General features: G+C 38.1%; 1 protein-coding gene across 2 annotated transcripts in view; it reads right to left on the reverse strand.

The window, feature by feature from the left end:
* Window positions 1-1,497: 1,497 nt before the first annotated feature.
* Window positions 1,498-17,006, reverse strand: part of elovl5 (ELOVL fatty acid elongase 5) — a 24,109-nt gene continuing 8,600 nt past the window's right edge. The window contains exons 2-8 of one of the 2 annotated variants that reach the window (XM_062058259.1): window positions 15,950-16,014; window positions 15,661-15,848; window positions 10,156-10,233; window positions 7,811-7,982; window positions 6,145-6,269; window positions 5,132-5,266; window positions 1,499-3,170 (exon numbers count right to left, since the gene is read on the reverse strand). In XM_062058259.1, the coding sequence (XP_061914243.1) occupies window positions 3,048-3,170; window positions 5,132-5,266; window positions 6,145-6,269; window positions 7,811-7,982; window positions 10,156-10,233; window positions 15,661-15,848; window positions 15,950-16,007 (879 nt within the window). In that variant the 5' untranslated portion in view covers window positions 16,008-16,014 and the 3' untranslated portion in view covers window positions 1,499-3,047. Of the gene's footprint in view, window positions 3,171-5,131; window positions 5,267-6,144; window positions 6,270-7,810; window positions 7,983-10,155; window positions 10,234-15,660; window positions 15,849-15,949; window positions 16,015-17,006 lie in introns of both variants that reach the window. The other variant, XM_062058260.1, reaches the window with a different exon arrangement.

Below are 17,006 nucleotides of genomic sequence, written 5' to 3' on the forward strand. Positions count from 1 at the left end.
CATTTCACTGTTTTCATTATGAATCATGAACCTCATAGTGCAATAGACACACTAAAGGCAGCTATTAAATGGAAACAAGACACACACACATAATCCTCAATTTTTCTGAGAACTGAACATGGAAGGGATAAAACAGGATTTGCAGGCGGGGAAAGTGGTTTTAAATTGCGCTGGTGGTGTGACATGGTTACCTATGATGTAAATCAATGATGACTACTTTGCAAATGGGACAATGTAAATAATCGAGCTAAGAATGAATATGAAATGAACAATGCAAAAATACATTGTTTTAACAGCTCTTACATCTTAGGGTGCGGTATGTTTCCATTTGATGCTTGCACGTGTGCCATTGTCCCTGTCATTGATCTGGCATGTCACGCCACTCTGGATGAAACCGTTTTTTTTTTTTTTGCGTGCAAGTTCAAGATCAATATCTTTGAAGATAATTTCTATTCTGACACAAGCACAAATGCAACATCCTTGAAGTACTAGCATTATTTATTCCAACAACCATGTACAATGTGTACATTGTTTGAAGCTTAACCAAACACCATATTGAACAGCATAAGCAAAAAACCAAAAAAAAGCACCAGTTGGATTTTTTAATCTCAAATTGGATGTGGGTGAGACTCCATGTGTGAAATGAGTCTGTATTAGTAATAAGAGCAACAATAGGTCTCATCACATAAATAAGGAAAAATAATGCATAAATAAAGTATTCATCACTGTCCACTCCTGATGATGTCATAGGTATAATGTAGGTACTGAGTGGGCCAACGTGAATGTGCATGACATTAGCAACAAAATAAACATGTCCATGAAGGTTCAGTACCATATTTACAGAACACAGAGGTTGATAACCAAGAGGAATTTCTATTGAGCTCCATACCTCATATTCAACAGCTGATGTGCATACAGTATCTGAGAGGAAAAAAATAATACAGTAATATTTCTCTAAATAAGCTCCAGTCCCATTAAAAAGATGTGCATTTGTATGCGTTGGATTAATATTGGTGCTTAACAATTTTAATCAGATTAATCGCAGGGTTACTGTGGATTATTTGCGATTAATCTTGATTGAATATCGTTCATTTTTAATCTTTATTACTAGTAACCATGTTTCGTTTCGCATTAGCAATGCAACTCAAGGAAGAAAGGTATGTACCGTAATTTCCGGACTATAAGCCGCACCTGACTATAAGCCGCACCAGCTAAATTTAGGGGAAAATACAGATTGCTCCATATATAAGCCGCACCTGACTATAAGCCGCAGGGTTTTGATGTGTAATTAGCGTAGTATATAGGGGTTCCTGCTACCACGGAGGGGATTGTCGGGACAGAGATGACTGTTTGGGAACGCAAAGCGTCCCATTTATTAACAATAAATCTTTCAATCATTCAATCAAACTTTCACATCTTTGACATGGCGAACAGCATTCGTGCAGAGTACAAATAATACAACGGTGCAAAGTAATACAAAGTACTCGCATGTACGTTATCAAAATAACCAGCCTACCGGTATATGAAAAGTCAGTCTTTAATCATTGTGTCATCGTCTTCCTCCTGCGTGCTAAAACCACCGAAATCCTCTTTGTCGGTGTCGGAGAAGAACAGGCCGTAAATAAGCCGCACCCTTGTATAAGCCGCAGGGACCAGAACGAGGGGAAAAAGTAGCGGCTTATAGTCCGGAAATTACGGTATATACAGTCGTGGTCAAATGTTTGCATACACTTGTAAAGGACATAATGTCATGGCTGTCTTGAGTTTCCAATAATTTCTACAACTCTTATTTTTTTGTGATAGTGATTGGAGCACATACTTGTTGGTCACAAAAAACATTCATGAAGTTTGGTTCTTTTATGCATTTATTATGGGTCTACTGAAAATGTGACCAAATCTGCTGGGTCAAAAGTATACATACAGCAATGTTAATATTTGGTTACATGTCCCTTGGCAAGTTTCACTGCAATAAGGCGCTTTTGGTAGCCATCCACAAGCTTCTGGCAAGCTTCTGGTTGAATTTTTGACCACTCCTCTTGACAAAATTGGTGCAGTTCAGCTAAATGTGTTGGTTTTCTGACATGGACTTTTAAGTCAGGACTTTGGGAAGGTCATTCTAAAACCTTAATTCTAGCCTGATTTAGACATTCCTTTACCACTTTTGACGTGTGTTTGGGGTCATTGTCCTGTTGGAACACCCAACTGCGCCCAGGACCCAACCTCCGGGCTGATGATTTTAGGTTGTCCTGAAGAATTTGGAGAAAATCTTCCTTTTTCATTGTCCCATTTACTCTCTGTAAAGCACCAGTTCCTTTGGCAGCACAACAGGCCCAGAGCATAATACTACCACCACCATGCTTGACGGTAGGGGTGGTGTTCCTGGGATTAAAGACCTCACTTTTTCTCCGCCAAACATATTGCTGGGTATTGTGGCCAAACAGCAACATTTTTGTTTCATCTGACCACAGAACTTTCCTCCAGAAGGTCTTATATTTGTCCTTGTGATGTCAGATGTCAGAAATTATTGGAAACTCAAGACAGCCATGACATTACAGTATGTCCTTCACAGGTGTATGTAAACTTTTGACCACGACTGTATGTACGCATATGAAAAAATATTAAATATATGTCATTTATTTTTATTTAAATGAGATGACTAATATTAATGGATTAATCTTTAATGAAGCATTGACTTTGACAGCCCAATTTACTATCAATATCGTTATCGTGCGATAAGCATCCTGTGCCTAGAGGACAGAGTATTTCGGGCTTATGCAACAGCACAGACAGGCAGGATTCAAGGAGCGTGCTCGTGTTACACACACCAAGGACGATCCCACAGCAAACGCTGCGTGCTTCCAATTTCCCTCACGGTCACAGGAGCTTTCACGTATACATGGAAAGCCTCCTTAGACCCGTCAAAATGCTAGTTTGTTTAAATAAAGTATGGAAATAATTAAATGCTTAATGGTACAATATACTCCACTGAAATGTCTCCTAGCAGCATTAGCCAACCAGCTATAGTGACAACCGAGTCTCTCAAAAGGTCAGTCCATTCTCAGTTTGTCTTTGTTGTGTGCATTGTGTTCCTGGGATGGCGTCCTGTTTGTGTGTCGGTTTTTTGATAGCGAAGACCCAGCCTCGTTGTCCCATTTGTGTTTCTTGTACGTCTTTTGAGGGACAGAGAGAACAAAACGACGTGTTAAAAATCACTGTCAAGATGGAACGCTGCTCTGTAGAGTTGGAACTTAGCGTCAGGGATTTCAGGTTAGGGTTGCATGTTAGGGCTACAAGGTAGGGTTAGAGGTGGGGTTTCGGGTTTGGGTTGTTATGTAGGGTTAGGTTTTTGGGAAACGGTAGGATATAGGGTTAGGATTTCATGTTCTAGTTAGAGTTTAGTGTTACGGGTTTAGGGTTTTTGGGGTTAGGCAGTATTCAAGTTGGGTTTAGGGTTAAGGCTAGAGTGCATCCGGAAAGTACTCAGAGACATCCTGGATGAAAACCAACACTTCCCATCAAACCTGATGGAGCTTGAGATGTGCTGCAAAGAGGAATGGGGTGTAACTGCCCAAAGATAGCAGTGCCAAGCTTGTGGCATCGTGTTCAAAAAGACTTGAGGCTGTAATTGCTGCCAAAGGTGCATCAACAAAGTATTGAGAAAAGGCTGGGAATACTTATGTACATGTGATTTTTTTATTTTTAATACATAAAAAAAAAAAAAATCACATTGTCATTGTGGGGAATTGTCTGTAGAATTTTGAGGACAAAAATTATTTTTTTCCATTTTGGAATAAGGCAGTAACAACAAAATAAGGAACAAGTGAAGCACCGTGAATACTTTCCAGATGCACTTTATGTGATGTTTTATGGTACAAAGAGGGGTTTTGGGTTTCAAGTTAGAGTTAGGGTTGGGGTGGGTTCGGGTTTCAGGTTTTAGGATTAGGGCTTCAGCTCAAAATTAAGGTTGAAGGATAGGTTTTAGCATTAGTTTAATTGAAAAATGTCGGGTTTGAGGTTAGAAGTTTAGGATTAGCGTTTAGCAGCAGGGTTAGGTTTTGTTTTCATTTAAGGGCCACATGGTAGTTATGGCTGCCCTCATAGGGCCGCTTGCAACAATAAATAATATATGAATGTGTATTTAATAATTATATATATTGTTTTATGTGTCACTGTATAAAATAAATGTTTACAGTATTTTTTATATTTTTGAGCATATAAATGCAAATAGAAAAACAATACCAGTGTTTTTACTGTAAATTCAACGGTTGTTATCACAACCACAGTTTAGTTATTTTTGACAGTAAAATTCTGGCAACTGATTTACCTTTTTTTTTTTTTTTTTTTTTACAGTAAAATGTTTTTTATAGTGTACATTTTGATGGATAACTTGCTCTAAACTACTTAATTAGATTGTAACAAAAAAAGGTATGTGCATACATTATTATTTCAAGCCAATACCGCTTAACTTATCTAAATCTATTGTTCTTTAAATGTAGATATAACTGTAGTTTGAGCACACCTTTCTTGGCGGTTGGCTTTGTAGGCTTTCAAAACACCGTCATAGCAATGCTGTCGTCACAAGTGGCTAATAAGGTGCAGTCTGTTTTTTTTTTATTTAAAATAATTTGTAGAATGTACTGGCTTTAAAAATCAAATCAAATCAAAATGGCCCCTGCATCCTTTGATTTTTTAGAGTGCGACCCTCACAGGAAAAAGTTTCGACACCGCTGGTTTAAGTGCAGTGATTCTTAAACTGTGGTACGCATAACAATTACTTAATTAAATATTCAAACACAGTGTTTCTATTCAAACTATGTGTAATGTTACAGTGGCAAAAATATTAAATATACTTGTTAAATAAAACCTATGCCTTGTTTTTAATGAATACGTAGGCCTATTACGCTACTGTATTTTAATGTTGGTCATTATGCTGGTACTTGGAGAACCAAGTGTTTTCTGAGGTGGTACTTGGTGAAAAAAGTTTGAGAACCACTGGTTTAGTGCATCGGGTTATGGATTATGGTTTGGAGTTAGTCATTTGGGTTCAAATAAGATAATAAGGAGATCCTCATCACCAGCAGATACTAGTATAACATCATTCAATAATTAGAAGCTAGAAAAAACAACTGACCTGATAGTAGAAGTTGGAGAAAAAGAACACGAGGCTGAGCATGTAAGATATTTCGAAGTAGAGCCATCCTAAGGGCAAACCACACGGCCATATGACGGCACACATCGTCTGCAACACTGTTAATAGGAACTGGACCTGAAACATGACACACACATGTGTACACACACGTTAAACACACACACTCACACACCTACAGTTACAAGGTGACTAGAAAGACAGCATTGATCCACAGACCAAAATATATTTAATGGATGCATTTTTACTTCATCTGTGCTTCGTACAAGCAATTCCAAATATTTAAAAGGCGGTAAACATCTGCTCAAGGACAAAGTGACTCTAGATCAGGGGTGGTCTGGTAAAATAACGGCACGATAACTTAAAAATAAAGAGAACTTCAGATTGTTTTCTTTGTTTATAAATAGAACAAGCACATTCTGAAAATGTAGAAATCATAATGTTGTTGTTGTTTTTTTTTACACTTACATGTTGCAGTTAATAGTATTCTACCTTTATTTGTCGTTATTTATACTTTCTGAATAGATTATGTGATAATGTTCATCAGTCAACTCATTGGTGTTAATTTTCAAACTATCAAGATAAAAAAATATCAAAATCAAATTACAGGATGTTATTCATGTAGTTTGCTCATTTTCCTCCACTGGTGCATTAACATCATGTGGTTTATTTTTTTTATACATATGTAGCATAATCTACAAAGATACAAAGAATTGCTATTGCGACATCTAGTGGACACATTTAGAACAGCAGTTTCTTTCATTCAAAAATGTTGGCTCATTTTTATACTTATCGAAGTCATCCCACGGGCCGGATAAAACCTTGGCGGTACGTTTGACACCCCTGCTCTAGATGGACAGAAGCATTGGGACTACGAGGACCCATAAGGAAGGGAAAAAGCGTGTCTTTGATGGCTTGATTAAGAGGAGATGTGTCCTGATACTTTTGCTGTGCACACAGTGTAGCTGCGGATGAATTAGTACAGGTGTTGTGCGTACCAGCTGCAGCTGTGTGATGTACTTCTTCCACCAGAGGTACGGCCGTATCGAGGGGATGGCTGACAGGCCGTAGTAGGAGTACATGACTGTGTGGACGAAACTGTTGAGGCAAGGCCCGAAATATGCTGAGAGACACAGGAAGTATCAGTGAGTCACCTGACAATTATCCAGGATATAAATCATCATAACAAGTTTCGATTTGGAATTGGTGACCTCAGTTTAATGTAAAAATCTGTTCAGAGTACAAATGATTGAATCAATTGTGTTGCAGTTTCTGGTTAACATGAACATACCTTATTCATCTCATTATGTGAATCATAACTGACTTAACTATTTATCTAAAAAAACTATTGTATTCAGAATGAATTTATGTAAATTATGTACAAATGAAGAACAGGAAGTGTACATGTGTTGTACTGGAATTGCTATGAGGTAGATAAGATCTGCTTCTTCCTACTCCTTTTGCGACATGTTGTAAAGAAAAATGAAAATATGTGATGTATCATACTGAAATTGTATACATGTTCGAAATAAACTTCAACCAAACAAACAACCGGAAGTTATAAACATTCTATCAGGCTGCATGCAAGTGAGAGCAGGCATTGTAGTGTTTGTTTTATTATGTTTGTACTTTGTATTTCTTGTTTAGCACTTAGCAATATTGCTGCTTACTGTTGTACTAAAGCTGGATCTGTTTAGCACACAGTTTCCAGAACTTGTAGCTCATCCTCTTAATATTCGGGCTCAAAAATATGATGTTCTGGATCATCATTTGTCCTAAAGTATTCGTTGTTGGTTCTCATGAAGTCTGTCATTATTATTAGTACTTTGGTTGTTATTGTAGAAGGAAATAGCTAACGTTGTGATGCCATGATTAATACACAAACTAGAATTCAGTATCTAAGAATAAATTAAGTATGAAAATTTTAAAAATAAAATAAAATAAAAACCAAGCAGAATAATGTGCCTGCAAATGCATTTTTCCCGTTGTTCTTGTTAGTCAATGATCTAAATGTGCTGTACCAGTCCAAATGCCTAAAATACTGAGCCAGTTAGATTGTTTCATTGCTAACCTACAGCATCTAAAGCCTGCCAAAAAAATGTTCCAAAAAAGAAACATTAAATTTACAAAACAAATGCATGTGCTACTCTATGAGGGGACTACAATTTTAACTTGTAAATCTCCAACTCCAACTAAATTTTTTGAGGCTGTAAAAAGCTGAGCTGACGTTTCTGCGCTGCTGACTTGTCTCCATTCAAAATAATCCCCTGCTGGCCTCCCAATGGACTGGACTTTCACAAGAAGTCGGGACCCGGGGTGAATCACTCCTTATGCATCAGTCGGTGACGTCTCTGCGAGTTTACCACGTGTCTACATGTAAGAGGATCCCCTGCTGGCCCCACCATTGGGTTGAGCCAAGGATGTTGTTGGGGCTTGTGCAGCCCTTTGAGACATTTGTGATTAAGGGCTATATAAGTAAACTTTGGTTGATTGATGTACAATTCTGGGTCTCTGTGGTGTATTTTTTATGACATACTTTTCTTTCAACTGTTTTTAATTGGTCTTGACAAAAAAGGAGAAAAGGTGCGCACCGTACATGGCTGGCAACAGACAGATAGAGTGGTTTGCGGTCTGTTAAAATCAGTGCTGAGTCAAAATACTCACTGTGGCCGCAAGGAAGCCAGTTCATGACAAACCACCAGATGTTGAACATGGTTGCGTGGTGGTAGACGTGAAGAAAGGTGATCTGGTGATTGTTCTTCCGCAGAATGAAGAAGACGGTGTCCATGAACTCAATGAACTTGGAGAAGTAGTACCACCACAGGACATTCATGATCTGAGACACACAAGAGCAAAGTTAGACACAACTAGAGACTTGACTTCAGTGAGCATCAAAAGGATGAACGACACAAGTTGTTTTTTTTGATGGCAGTGAGGAAAAGTGTGATGATAGCCATAGAACTGGAACTTATTGAAACATATAAAAGGGTATGGTGGCTTAGTGAAATATGTGCGATTCAATTAATTACATATGAATTGCATAGAAAAATACATTTGACCAAGTAGACAATGATGTAAATAACATGTAACTAATGACTGCAATTAAAACTACCAAAGCAGCTTATGTTTTTACTGCACTAAAACGGTTTTACTTTTCTGTTCCACAACCAACAATAATGAATGTCTATATCTTAAACCAGGGGTGTCAAACTCGCTTTCAGTGAGGGCCGCAGTAATGGATACCCTCAGATGACACTCATAACAGTACATACATATCAATATAAATGTACAAAACCGCCTCATAAAATTATTACAGAATTGTAACGCACAAATTGATAAATAAATTTAATTTGAAATCACAAGATAGGGTGACAGGGAGATTCTTAAGTACTTATTTTTATTTTAACAAGAATGTTTGGAATATATGTTAATATTTGTGTTGCATGATCAGATAATACTAAAGTCAAAAGACATACAATTGGATGCAATAAATGCAAATGTGCTGTCAAATTTGAAAGACCGAATACATTTAGGGGTGTCCAAAGTGGGGCCCTGGGGCCATTTTCTTCCCGCAGCTAGTTTTTTATTTGCCCTCGACATGTTCTGAAAATTAAATGAATTCATTTTTAATGAGATATATTAGACTTAACACTAACAACTACAGTATTTGCATTGTCACCTATGACACAAAAGCTAAGCCAAAACATGATCCGTGGCCCGGATCATGTTTTGTTTAGTCATGTTCTGTTTAGTTTTGGACTTCCTTAGTTCCTGTTTTGTGCACCCCTGGGTTTTTTTTGGTTACCTGCTTCTGATTAGTGTTCGGCACGCTCACCTGCTGCCGGGCACTAATCAGAGAGCTATTTATTCACGTTGTGCGCCACACTCGGTCTGGCTTCCATATTTGCATTATGCAACACGTTCCTGAGTCCTGTGCTAAGTTTTTTCCTTAGCTTCCCGTGCGATTGGCACACTTTCCTTTTGTTTTTTTCCTGTGTTTTTGTATTGCGTATGATTTATGACAATAAATCCTATTCCTACCTGCACGCTTCATCCGGAGTTCCCCGTCTGCATCCTGGGAGAACGACCCCCGCATAAAGATGCGACCCAACCGTGACATCAACCATGTTGTTTTCAAATAGTTTAGTATATACTGATATAAATTGAGTTGTTTTAGCATCTTTAATGTACAAAATGTTAGTTTAACACCTGTATTAAACAGTACGAGTATATATACAAAGCAAATAAAGAATGATAAAGATGTGTTCAGACCGACACACAATGCTTTATTAATGCCAGTAATACCTATAAAGCGCCACTAGGTGACAGTATTGTTCTGCAAAAACCTTCCTGTTCCTTCATCAAAGTGAGCAGTTTTACTTAATTTTAGCTGGATTCGATCCCCGGTCTTTCTCTGTGGAGTTTGCATGTTCTACCCGTGACTGCGTAGGTTCCCTCCGGGTACTCCGGCTTCCTCCCACCTCCAAAGACATGCACCTGGGGATAGGTTGATTGGCAACACTAAATTGGCCCTACTGTGTGAATGTGAGTGTGAATGTTGTCTGTCTATCTGTGTTGGCCCTGCGATAAGGTGGCAACCTGTCCATGGTGTATCCCACCTTCCGTCCGAATTCAGCTGGGATAGGCTCCAGCACCCCCGCCGCCCCGAGAGGGACAAGCGCTAGAAAATGGATGGATGGATGGATAGTTATATTATACAGGGGTTCATTCTCTTGACACTCGTGTAACAGTTTTGAATGTAAAAAACACTCCAAATAGAGTTAGTTAATGGTATATAGTTTGAATAAATTAACTTTGTATTATTTCCTGTAGGGATAGTTTAAAATTAGGCCAATTTAGAAGTCAACCAGGTGGGTTCTACTTTATAATGTACCTTTACAGATGTCTGATCAGGAAGTCCGGGATGATATGAAACACCACAAGCAGCAAAGAACGAGGAGAGGTTGCACATTGCAAGTACAGATAATATGTCTCACTCACTCACTCACCTTGTCATCCGCTTCCTGTGAGCTGTGTGTATCTTGGCAGTAGAAGTCATAGCTTCCTTGCCACACAGCAGCAACAAGCTGAGGACAAAGATGAAGGATGAATACATGTTATGATTGCAAAACATGTGAGTACAAAACTGTATGTAATGTACTTGTAATGTGAGTGTCTGTTCAAAACACACTTAATAAAAAAGCCAGATGAATCATTTTTGATTGCAATCAAACTGCCGTGTACTTTGATTCCAATCAGATGACATTCGGAGCAGGGTTTAATGAACCTTATGCACTGCAGACGGGGGAACAAGAAGTAAGCCAGAATGGGCAGAGACACACTTTAGACTCACTTTAGACTCATATGAGAACCACTCAGCCCGCTTTAAAGTAAATTTTTCTGTTTCTATGTTTCTATGTCAACTAAAAATGATTTAACAGAATATTAGTGTTTAGTAATCAATAATAATTTTCTTAAAAGCCCACATCTAACTTATAACACTCATCTGTGACCATGTCTTCACAATATGTGGGATTTTTACAGTGTTTATTCACAACATTTCAGCATTGATGCACGTACGAACACAACCATACAAGGTGCCCTGGCGTCATGACACTAACACTATATGCCACTGAATATAAAAAATATGAAACTAAAACATGCCTCAGAAGTCGCACAAAAAAGAGATTTTGAAAAATGTCTGGCCTGGCTGCTTAGTACAATATAGCTACAATATACTTTACTAACAACTTCTTTTTACATGTGTACGGTAGGGGTGTAACGGTACACAAAAATTTCGGTTCGGTATATACCACGGTTTAGAGGTCACGGTTCGGTTAATTTTCGATACAGTAAGAAAACATGCATCCATCCATCCATCTTCTTCCGCTTATCCGAGGTCGCGGGGGCAGCAGCCTAAGCAGGGAAACCCAGACTTCCCTCTCCCCAGCCACTTCGTCTAGCTCCTCCCGGGGGATCCCGAGGCATTCCCCAAAATATAATTATTTTGGTTATTTATTTACCAAATTTGTAAACAATGGCTTTATCCTTTTAACATTGGGAACACTATAATAATTCTGCCCACATTAATCAACATTAAACTGCCTCAAGTTGTTGCTCAGACTAAATAAAATGACAAAACTTTTCTTCAATCAATCAATGATTATTCTACATATAAAAAGTGCAACCTTAAACAGTTTCAAGTCAACTCATCATGCTTAATTATTACAACATTTGGGGAGCCTGTAGTTGATTTTTGTTATGTAAATGTTATATTTTTATCAACATGTGATAGCAGGGACCCTGCCATTCAAAACTAGGCTGCTCCATTACTAATGATTAATGTAACTATAGCTGAAAAAATAGTACAATAGCAATAGGAGAGGCTATTCATCCCTGAAAACCATGGAGTTCATGTAGGCTTAATGATGCACTTACATTATTATATCATCTATCAGAGACAGAAACTCTTCATTTAACATAATGTCCTTTTTTGCTGCTTCAACACAGCTCAATCAACACAGAAAAAGGTAAAGTGTAATAACAGACAGACAGGGCTTTGCTGTCCGTAACACACACACACACACGCACACACACGCACGCACACACACACACACACACACACACCGCACAATGAGCTAATGTTACGCTAAAAGCGAATTAGCCTTCACCTCAAGCCAGGACTGCGAGCGAGCTGAGCTGCAGTTTATATTTCTAGAAGGTCAACGGGCTCATAGTGATGTTACTAGTAGTTGACTGGGAGGTGTTTATTATAATTTGGGGAGAGTCCGCTGCCTGATGCTTACCTGCTAAACGCTAAGCACTGACTACAAAAGCTCTGTGTCAAGACTTGGTCTATGGCGTGATTTGTTCTCCCGTGGTGCAAATGATGTGGACCGGACGTGGCTTGAAGGTGAGTACATAATTTAATATAATGACAATAAAAAGGAATAAACAAAAGGCGCTCACAGTGGAGGTAAAAAAACTTGACTATGAAAACAAAAGGCGCGCACAAAGGTGGAAGTACAAAACTAGACTATGAAACAAAAGACATGCACGTGGGCACAAAACTATGAACAATAAACAAAAACTTACTTGGCATAGAACATGGCATGAAGACGCGTGATCAGAAAGTGGGCAGAGCATAAATGTGCGGAGAAGGTGATGTTGCCAGGAAGACAGCCTGGCAACTGGGAGCTTAAATAATAGTGACAGCAGGTGCGTGACTCAAAATGTGAAAACGTGAGACAGGTGTGTGTGAGTCCAAACGTGGAACAGGTGAAACTAATGAGTAACCATGGAAACAAAACAAAACCAGGAAGTGAAGCCAGGAACTAAGGAAGTCCAAAACTAACAGCATAACTAAACAAAACATGATCCGGACCATGGATCATGACACTCTGAATACGCACTGCTGATTGGCTGTTACCGCTCTGAATACGCACTGCTGATTGGCTGTTACTGCTCTGCGTGTAACCAATCAGATGGTTCTGTGGGTGCGACAATACTGGGCGCTGCAGAGACATACTGACAGAGGCAGAGGCAGAAGGAAGCGGAGCAGCTTGTTAAGACTTTAGCTTAGGCGGCTACTTTATATGTTCGTGTGGAAACTCGTTCGGTACACCTCCGAACCAAATCCCCCGTACCGAAACGGTTCAATACAAATACACGTACCGTTACACCCCTAGTGTACGGCAAAAAGGAATGTTACTTAAAACATTGATTACATAAAGGTGGTCACGGTGAACGTTTGACCGCGGAATTAATTAATTAGATTTTCTTTATTTCCTATGGGTAAAATGTATTCCTAAACTTGAAAAAAATAGTAAATGTTGTTGTTGATAACTATTAATTACCGTTATATTCAAGTACAGGTATTTTAAAAAAACAGTGTGTCATTTTTAGGTGACGACAGCAAAAAACTAAGACTAAAACTACTACTGGGGTTATGATGACTAACAAGAGAGGAAGTGAGCTAAAGCAAGAGGGTTTCCAGCAGGCACAAGACATTGATACAACATTGATTATACATTCATGTCCTTTAAAACTGACTTTGAAACAGCATTGCAAAATAGTTGTATTTGTTCATTGAGACAACGATGATGTCCAACAATGGATCCACATTGTTGGTTGGGAAATGACCAAATTTCAATGGTCAAATCAACATCAAAAACTGACAATAAACGTTGTCAAAAAGTATGTTGTTTCAACATTGTATTTGTGTTGTAGAAAATTGGTCGGGAAATAACTACATTTCAATGGTCAAATCAACATCCTGACATTCTGACAAGATGCAACCTTTTAATCAAATTTGCATAACAGGATATTGAGACTGATTTGGTGGATTTAAAGATTCCTTTTTTGTTTATAAATGAAATTGTAAATGGGTATTTGGTGGGTAGATTTGCAATGTATTGTATTGTACTGTATTTTGTATATTATATGATGATGTATATTTTAACTGTGGGTCCCTGTCCATAAGCTGTGTGCTTCTAGGGATTACCTTTTTGCAGAACGGACTCTGATATTAACAAAAGAAACAATAATGTAATACAAAATTATGTCGGTCTGTAAATAAATAAATAAACATTGAATAAACATCAGTGTTTCACACACATTCATTTATTTGTGGCGGCCCGCCACGAAAGAATTACGTCCACCACAAATAAAAAAATTAAAATAAAAAATAAAAAATAAGATTTTTTTTTTTTTGTCCTCTCCAGCTTCTCAGCCAAATCATATAGTTGATGTAGATGCCCATATCGGCTGTTCAGATTTACTTTACAAAAGAGAAGTGTAGGATACTTCTCTTGTTGCCTTATTTGTATTTGGCTTTATTAAATGTATTTATATTATCATTTGGTGCAGCCGGGCCGGAGCAGGAGGGGATAGAAAGAGAGAAAAAAGAAGACAGAGGGGGAAATTGTGGGGACAAGAGGGGGATTAGACAGAGAGACAAAAACAACAACAGCAAACACAACAACAACAATAGAGCAACATCAGCAAATACGACATGTACAAATATGATGGTAAAAGTAATAGCAAATAAGCAGTTAGCGAAAATAAAAAACAATACAGAAATGACAATGAGCATTATTACACTACAAATGGAGCAATACAAATACCAATAGAAATAGCGCTATTGATAATGAACAATACCAATACTTTACCTTTATTATCAACAATACAGTTGTTCAAATGCAACAATACATATACCTGTACGTAATGATAACTTGAGATACGAAAGAATGCATAAAAATGGAGGGGAAGAAAGAGAAGCAACCTACATTAACCTTGTAGATTGTTATAGTAACAATAGGTTAAGCTTTGTCAGTGTGCCATGTGTTACCCAGTTTACCCTAGGGCAACAACATTAATATATGTTTGATGAAACGTGATTATGTGCATGAGTGTATGTGTGCATATGTACTTGTATATGTACAGAATGTGTATATGTGTGCCTGTACAGTGGATGTATATGTACAGTATGTGTGTGTGTATGTTTGTATGATAAATGTGCGTGTGGATGTACGAACTTTGAGTATGTACTATGCACTAATTAAAGGGGCAGAGCTTTAAGAGACATTTTAGTTCTTTGTAAGAACCACAATTAATAAATATATTTCAGTGAATAATTTATTGTTCAAATCTGTATATAAATATGTACATAAAGTGTTGTACTTATATTGTAAAATGGATGGATGGATTATTAATTAGTAAGTATACATTTTTTGAGCCTTTTTAGAGAAAATCATATCATTGTAGTAAATTATGCAAATTACTCGATGATGTCATGGTAACCACGTCCATATCCACGCCCATAGCCACCTCCCACCGCCACAGGTATCTTGGCAGTTTATGGGAAACACTGAACATCGTCAAAAAGACTTAGACTTAGACTTCCTTTTTATTGTGATTTAGGGCTATATAAATAAACATTGATTGATTGATTGATTGTCATTCAAATGTGAACTTTACAGTACAGATAAGAACAAAATTTTGTTGCATTAGCTCATGGTAGTGCAGGATACAAAATCAATAAGGTGCAGATATAAATAAATAGATTACTGTACTGTAAAAAGCATGTTGTTTCAACGTTGTATTTGTGTTGTAGAATATTGGTTGGGACATGACCAAATTTTAATGGTCAAATCAACGTCAGAACCCAACATTGATTAAACGTAGTCAAAAAGCATGTTGTTTCAACGTTATGTTTGAGTTGCTCAATAGGACCTAATTCAACAAGTTCTCAACTTTGTTTTAATGTCTTGGGCCTGCTGGGTACCCTTATATCGAAATGGCCATTTATGATGATTAGTTTATATGGTGTAGAGTCAGGGGTCAGAGCAGACTTCTTGGAGTCTGTTTCCTGAAAACAACCCCCCCCCTCCCGCCGCCATCAGATAGTCTGATGGATTTTAGCATGGATTAGAGAAAATAATCAATAGTTAACTGACACACTGAGTGAGCATGTAGCATAATTCCTCTCATTGCTGCCTTCCAGTGCTGTTTACCTGGTAGAACATGCAGAGGGACAAGAGCGTCTGGCCCGCGTTGTAAAACACAAGGAGTCCTCTGCACGAGTACGGCTGCCTGTGTCTCATGTACTTGGGGCCGGTCCACACCACCACAAGGTACACAAGGGTGAGGGTAAAGGTCGGGTAGTAGTTGTCAAGTAGCAGCCAACCCCGCACCCGCTGGTCTGGATAGTATTAGATTATACACACGTGGTTAGCTCAGAGCATAAACTATTCATTAATTATCCATGTATGATTTCAAATTAAACTGATAATATGACCTTACCTCTGGGGCCCAACCATGACCCAAAGAAGGTGTTGAGTCTATGATCGAAGGCCTCCATTAGTCAACTAAAAAACAAGAATGCATTAAAAACAGAAAGCTTCACAACTATATTAATTCAGACAGCTTATAGACGTGTTGGCACCGGTTTGGGCGGTGTGAAAGCATCTTTCCAAGGAAATGTGTCCTCAGATTGCATAAAACAAGATGAAAAAGCACTGCATTCCTTACTTGACTTTAAAGGGGAACTACACTTTTTTGGAACGTTGCCAATCATTCACAATTCCTGTGTAGGACAAGGACACATATGTTTTGTTCAATAAACGTTAGCAAAAATCAGTCAATGGGAGCTCCTCTATTCCGCACACAAAGCCCTCTAAATAACCATCCAAAGACCGCCAACAATATTCCACTTAATTTTGTGACCTGAATACTAAACAAGTATTGGCAAAATTGTTATTATCAGTGCTAATGTTAAGGACCTATTTTTAACGGCGCATCGATCACAGAGCGGTAACTAGCTGCTCTCTCGCCTCAAAACTGGTAAAAAATAATTCTAGATGAATAATCATGTCTCTCACCGGGATAGTAGAAGGATGCGAACATGAACCAAGAAGTTGGTCAACTTTGACAGATGGCGAGAAAACACGAAAAGACGCTTGTTTGCACCCACCTTTTTTAAAAACCCTTCACGACGATTATTTGTATTCTTTATCTAAACGGGAAGATATGATTATCCTAGCAGTCGGCATCCCAGTGAGAGCAGACATTGTACAGGAAGTGATGTTTAATTATGTTTGTTGTCTCTCAGGAAGTCTGCATGAGTAGAATCATAATAATACAATATAACACGATATTATGAATGGGCCTGTTACTACATTACATATAAACGTACAGTGTGTATATAAAACGTTGATGGAGGTGTTTGGATATTTTTAGAGCGCAGTATAGGCGTAATAAAGCGACGCTGGTTGACACCATTGTTAGCAGACTTTACACGTAGCAGAATGTAGCAGCAGGCACATTCTTAACAAAATTTAATATTTACATATTTTGCTAA

Source organism: Entelurus aequoreus, linkage group LG09, assembly GCF_033978785.1.
Source record: "Entelurus aequoreus isolate RoL-2023_Sb linkage group LG09, RoL_Eaeq_v1.1, whole genome shotgun sequence".
NCBI classification, from domain to species: Eukaryota; Metazoa; Chordata; class Actinopteri; order Syngnathiformes; family Syngnathidae; genus Entelurus; species Entelurus aequoreus.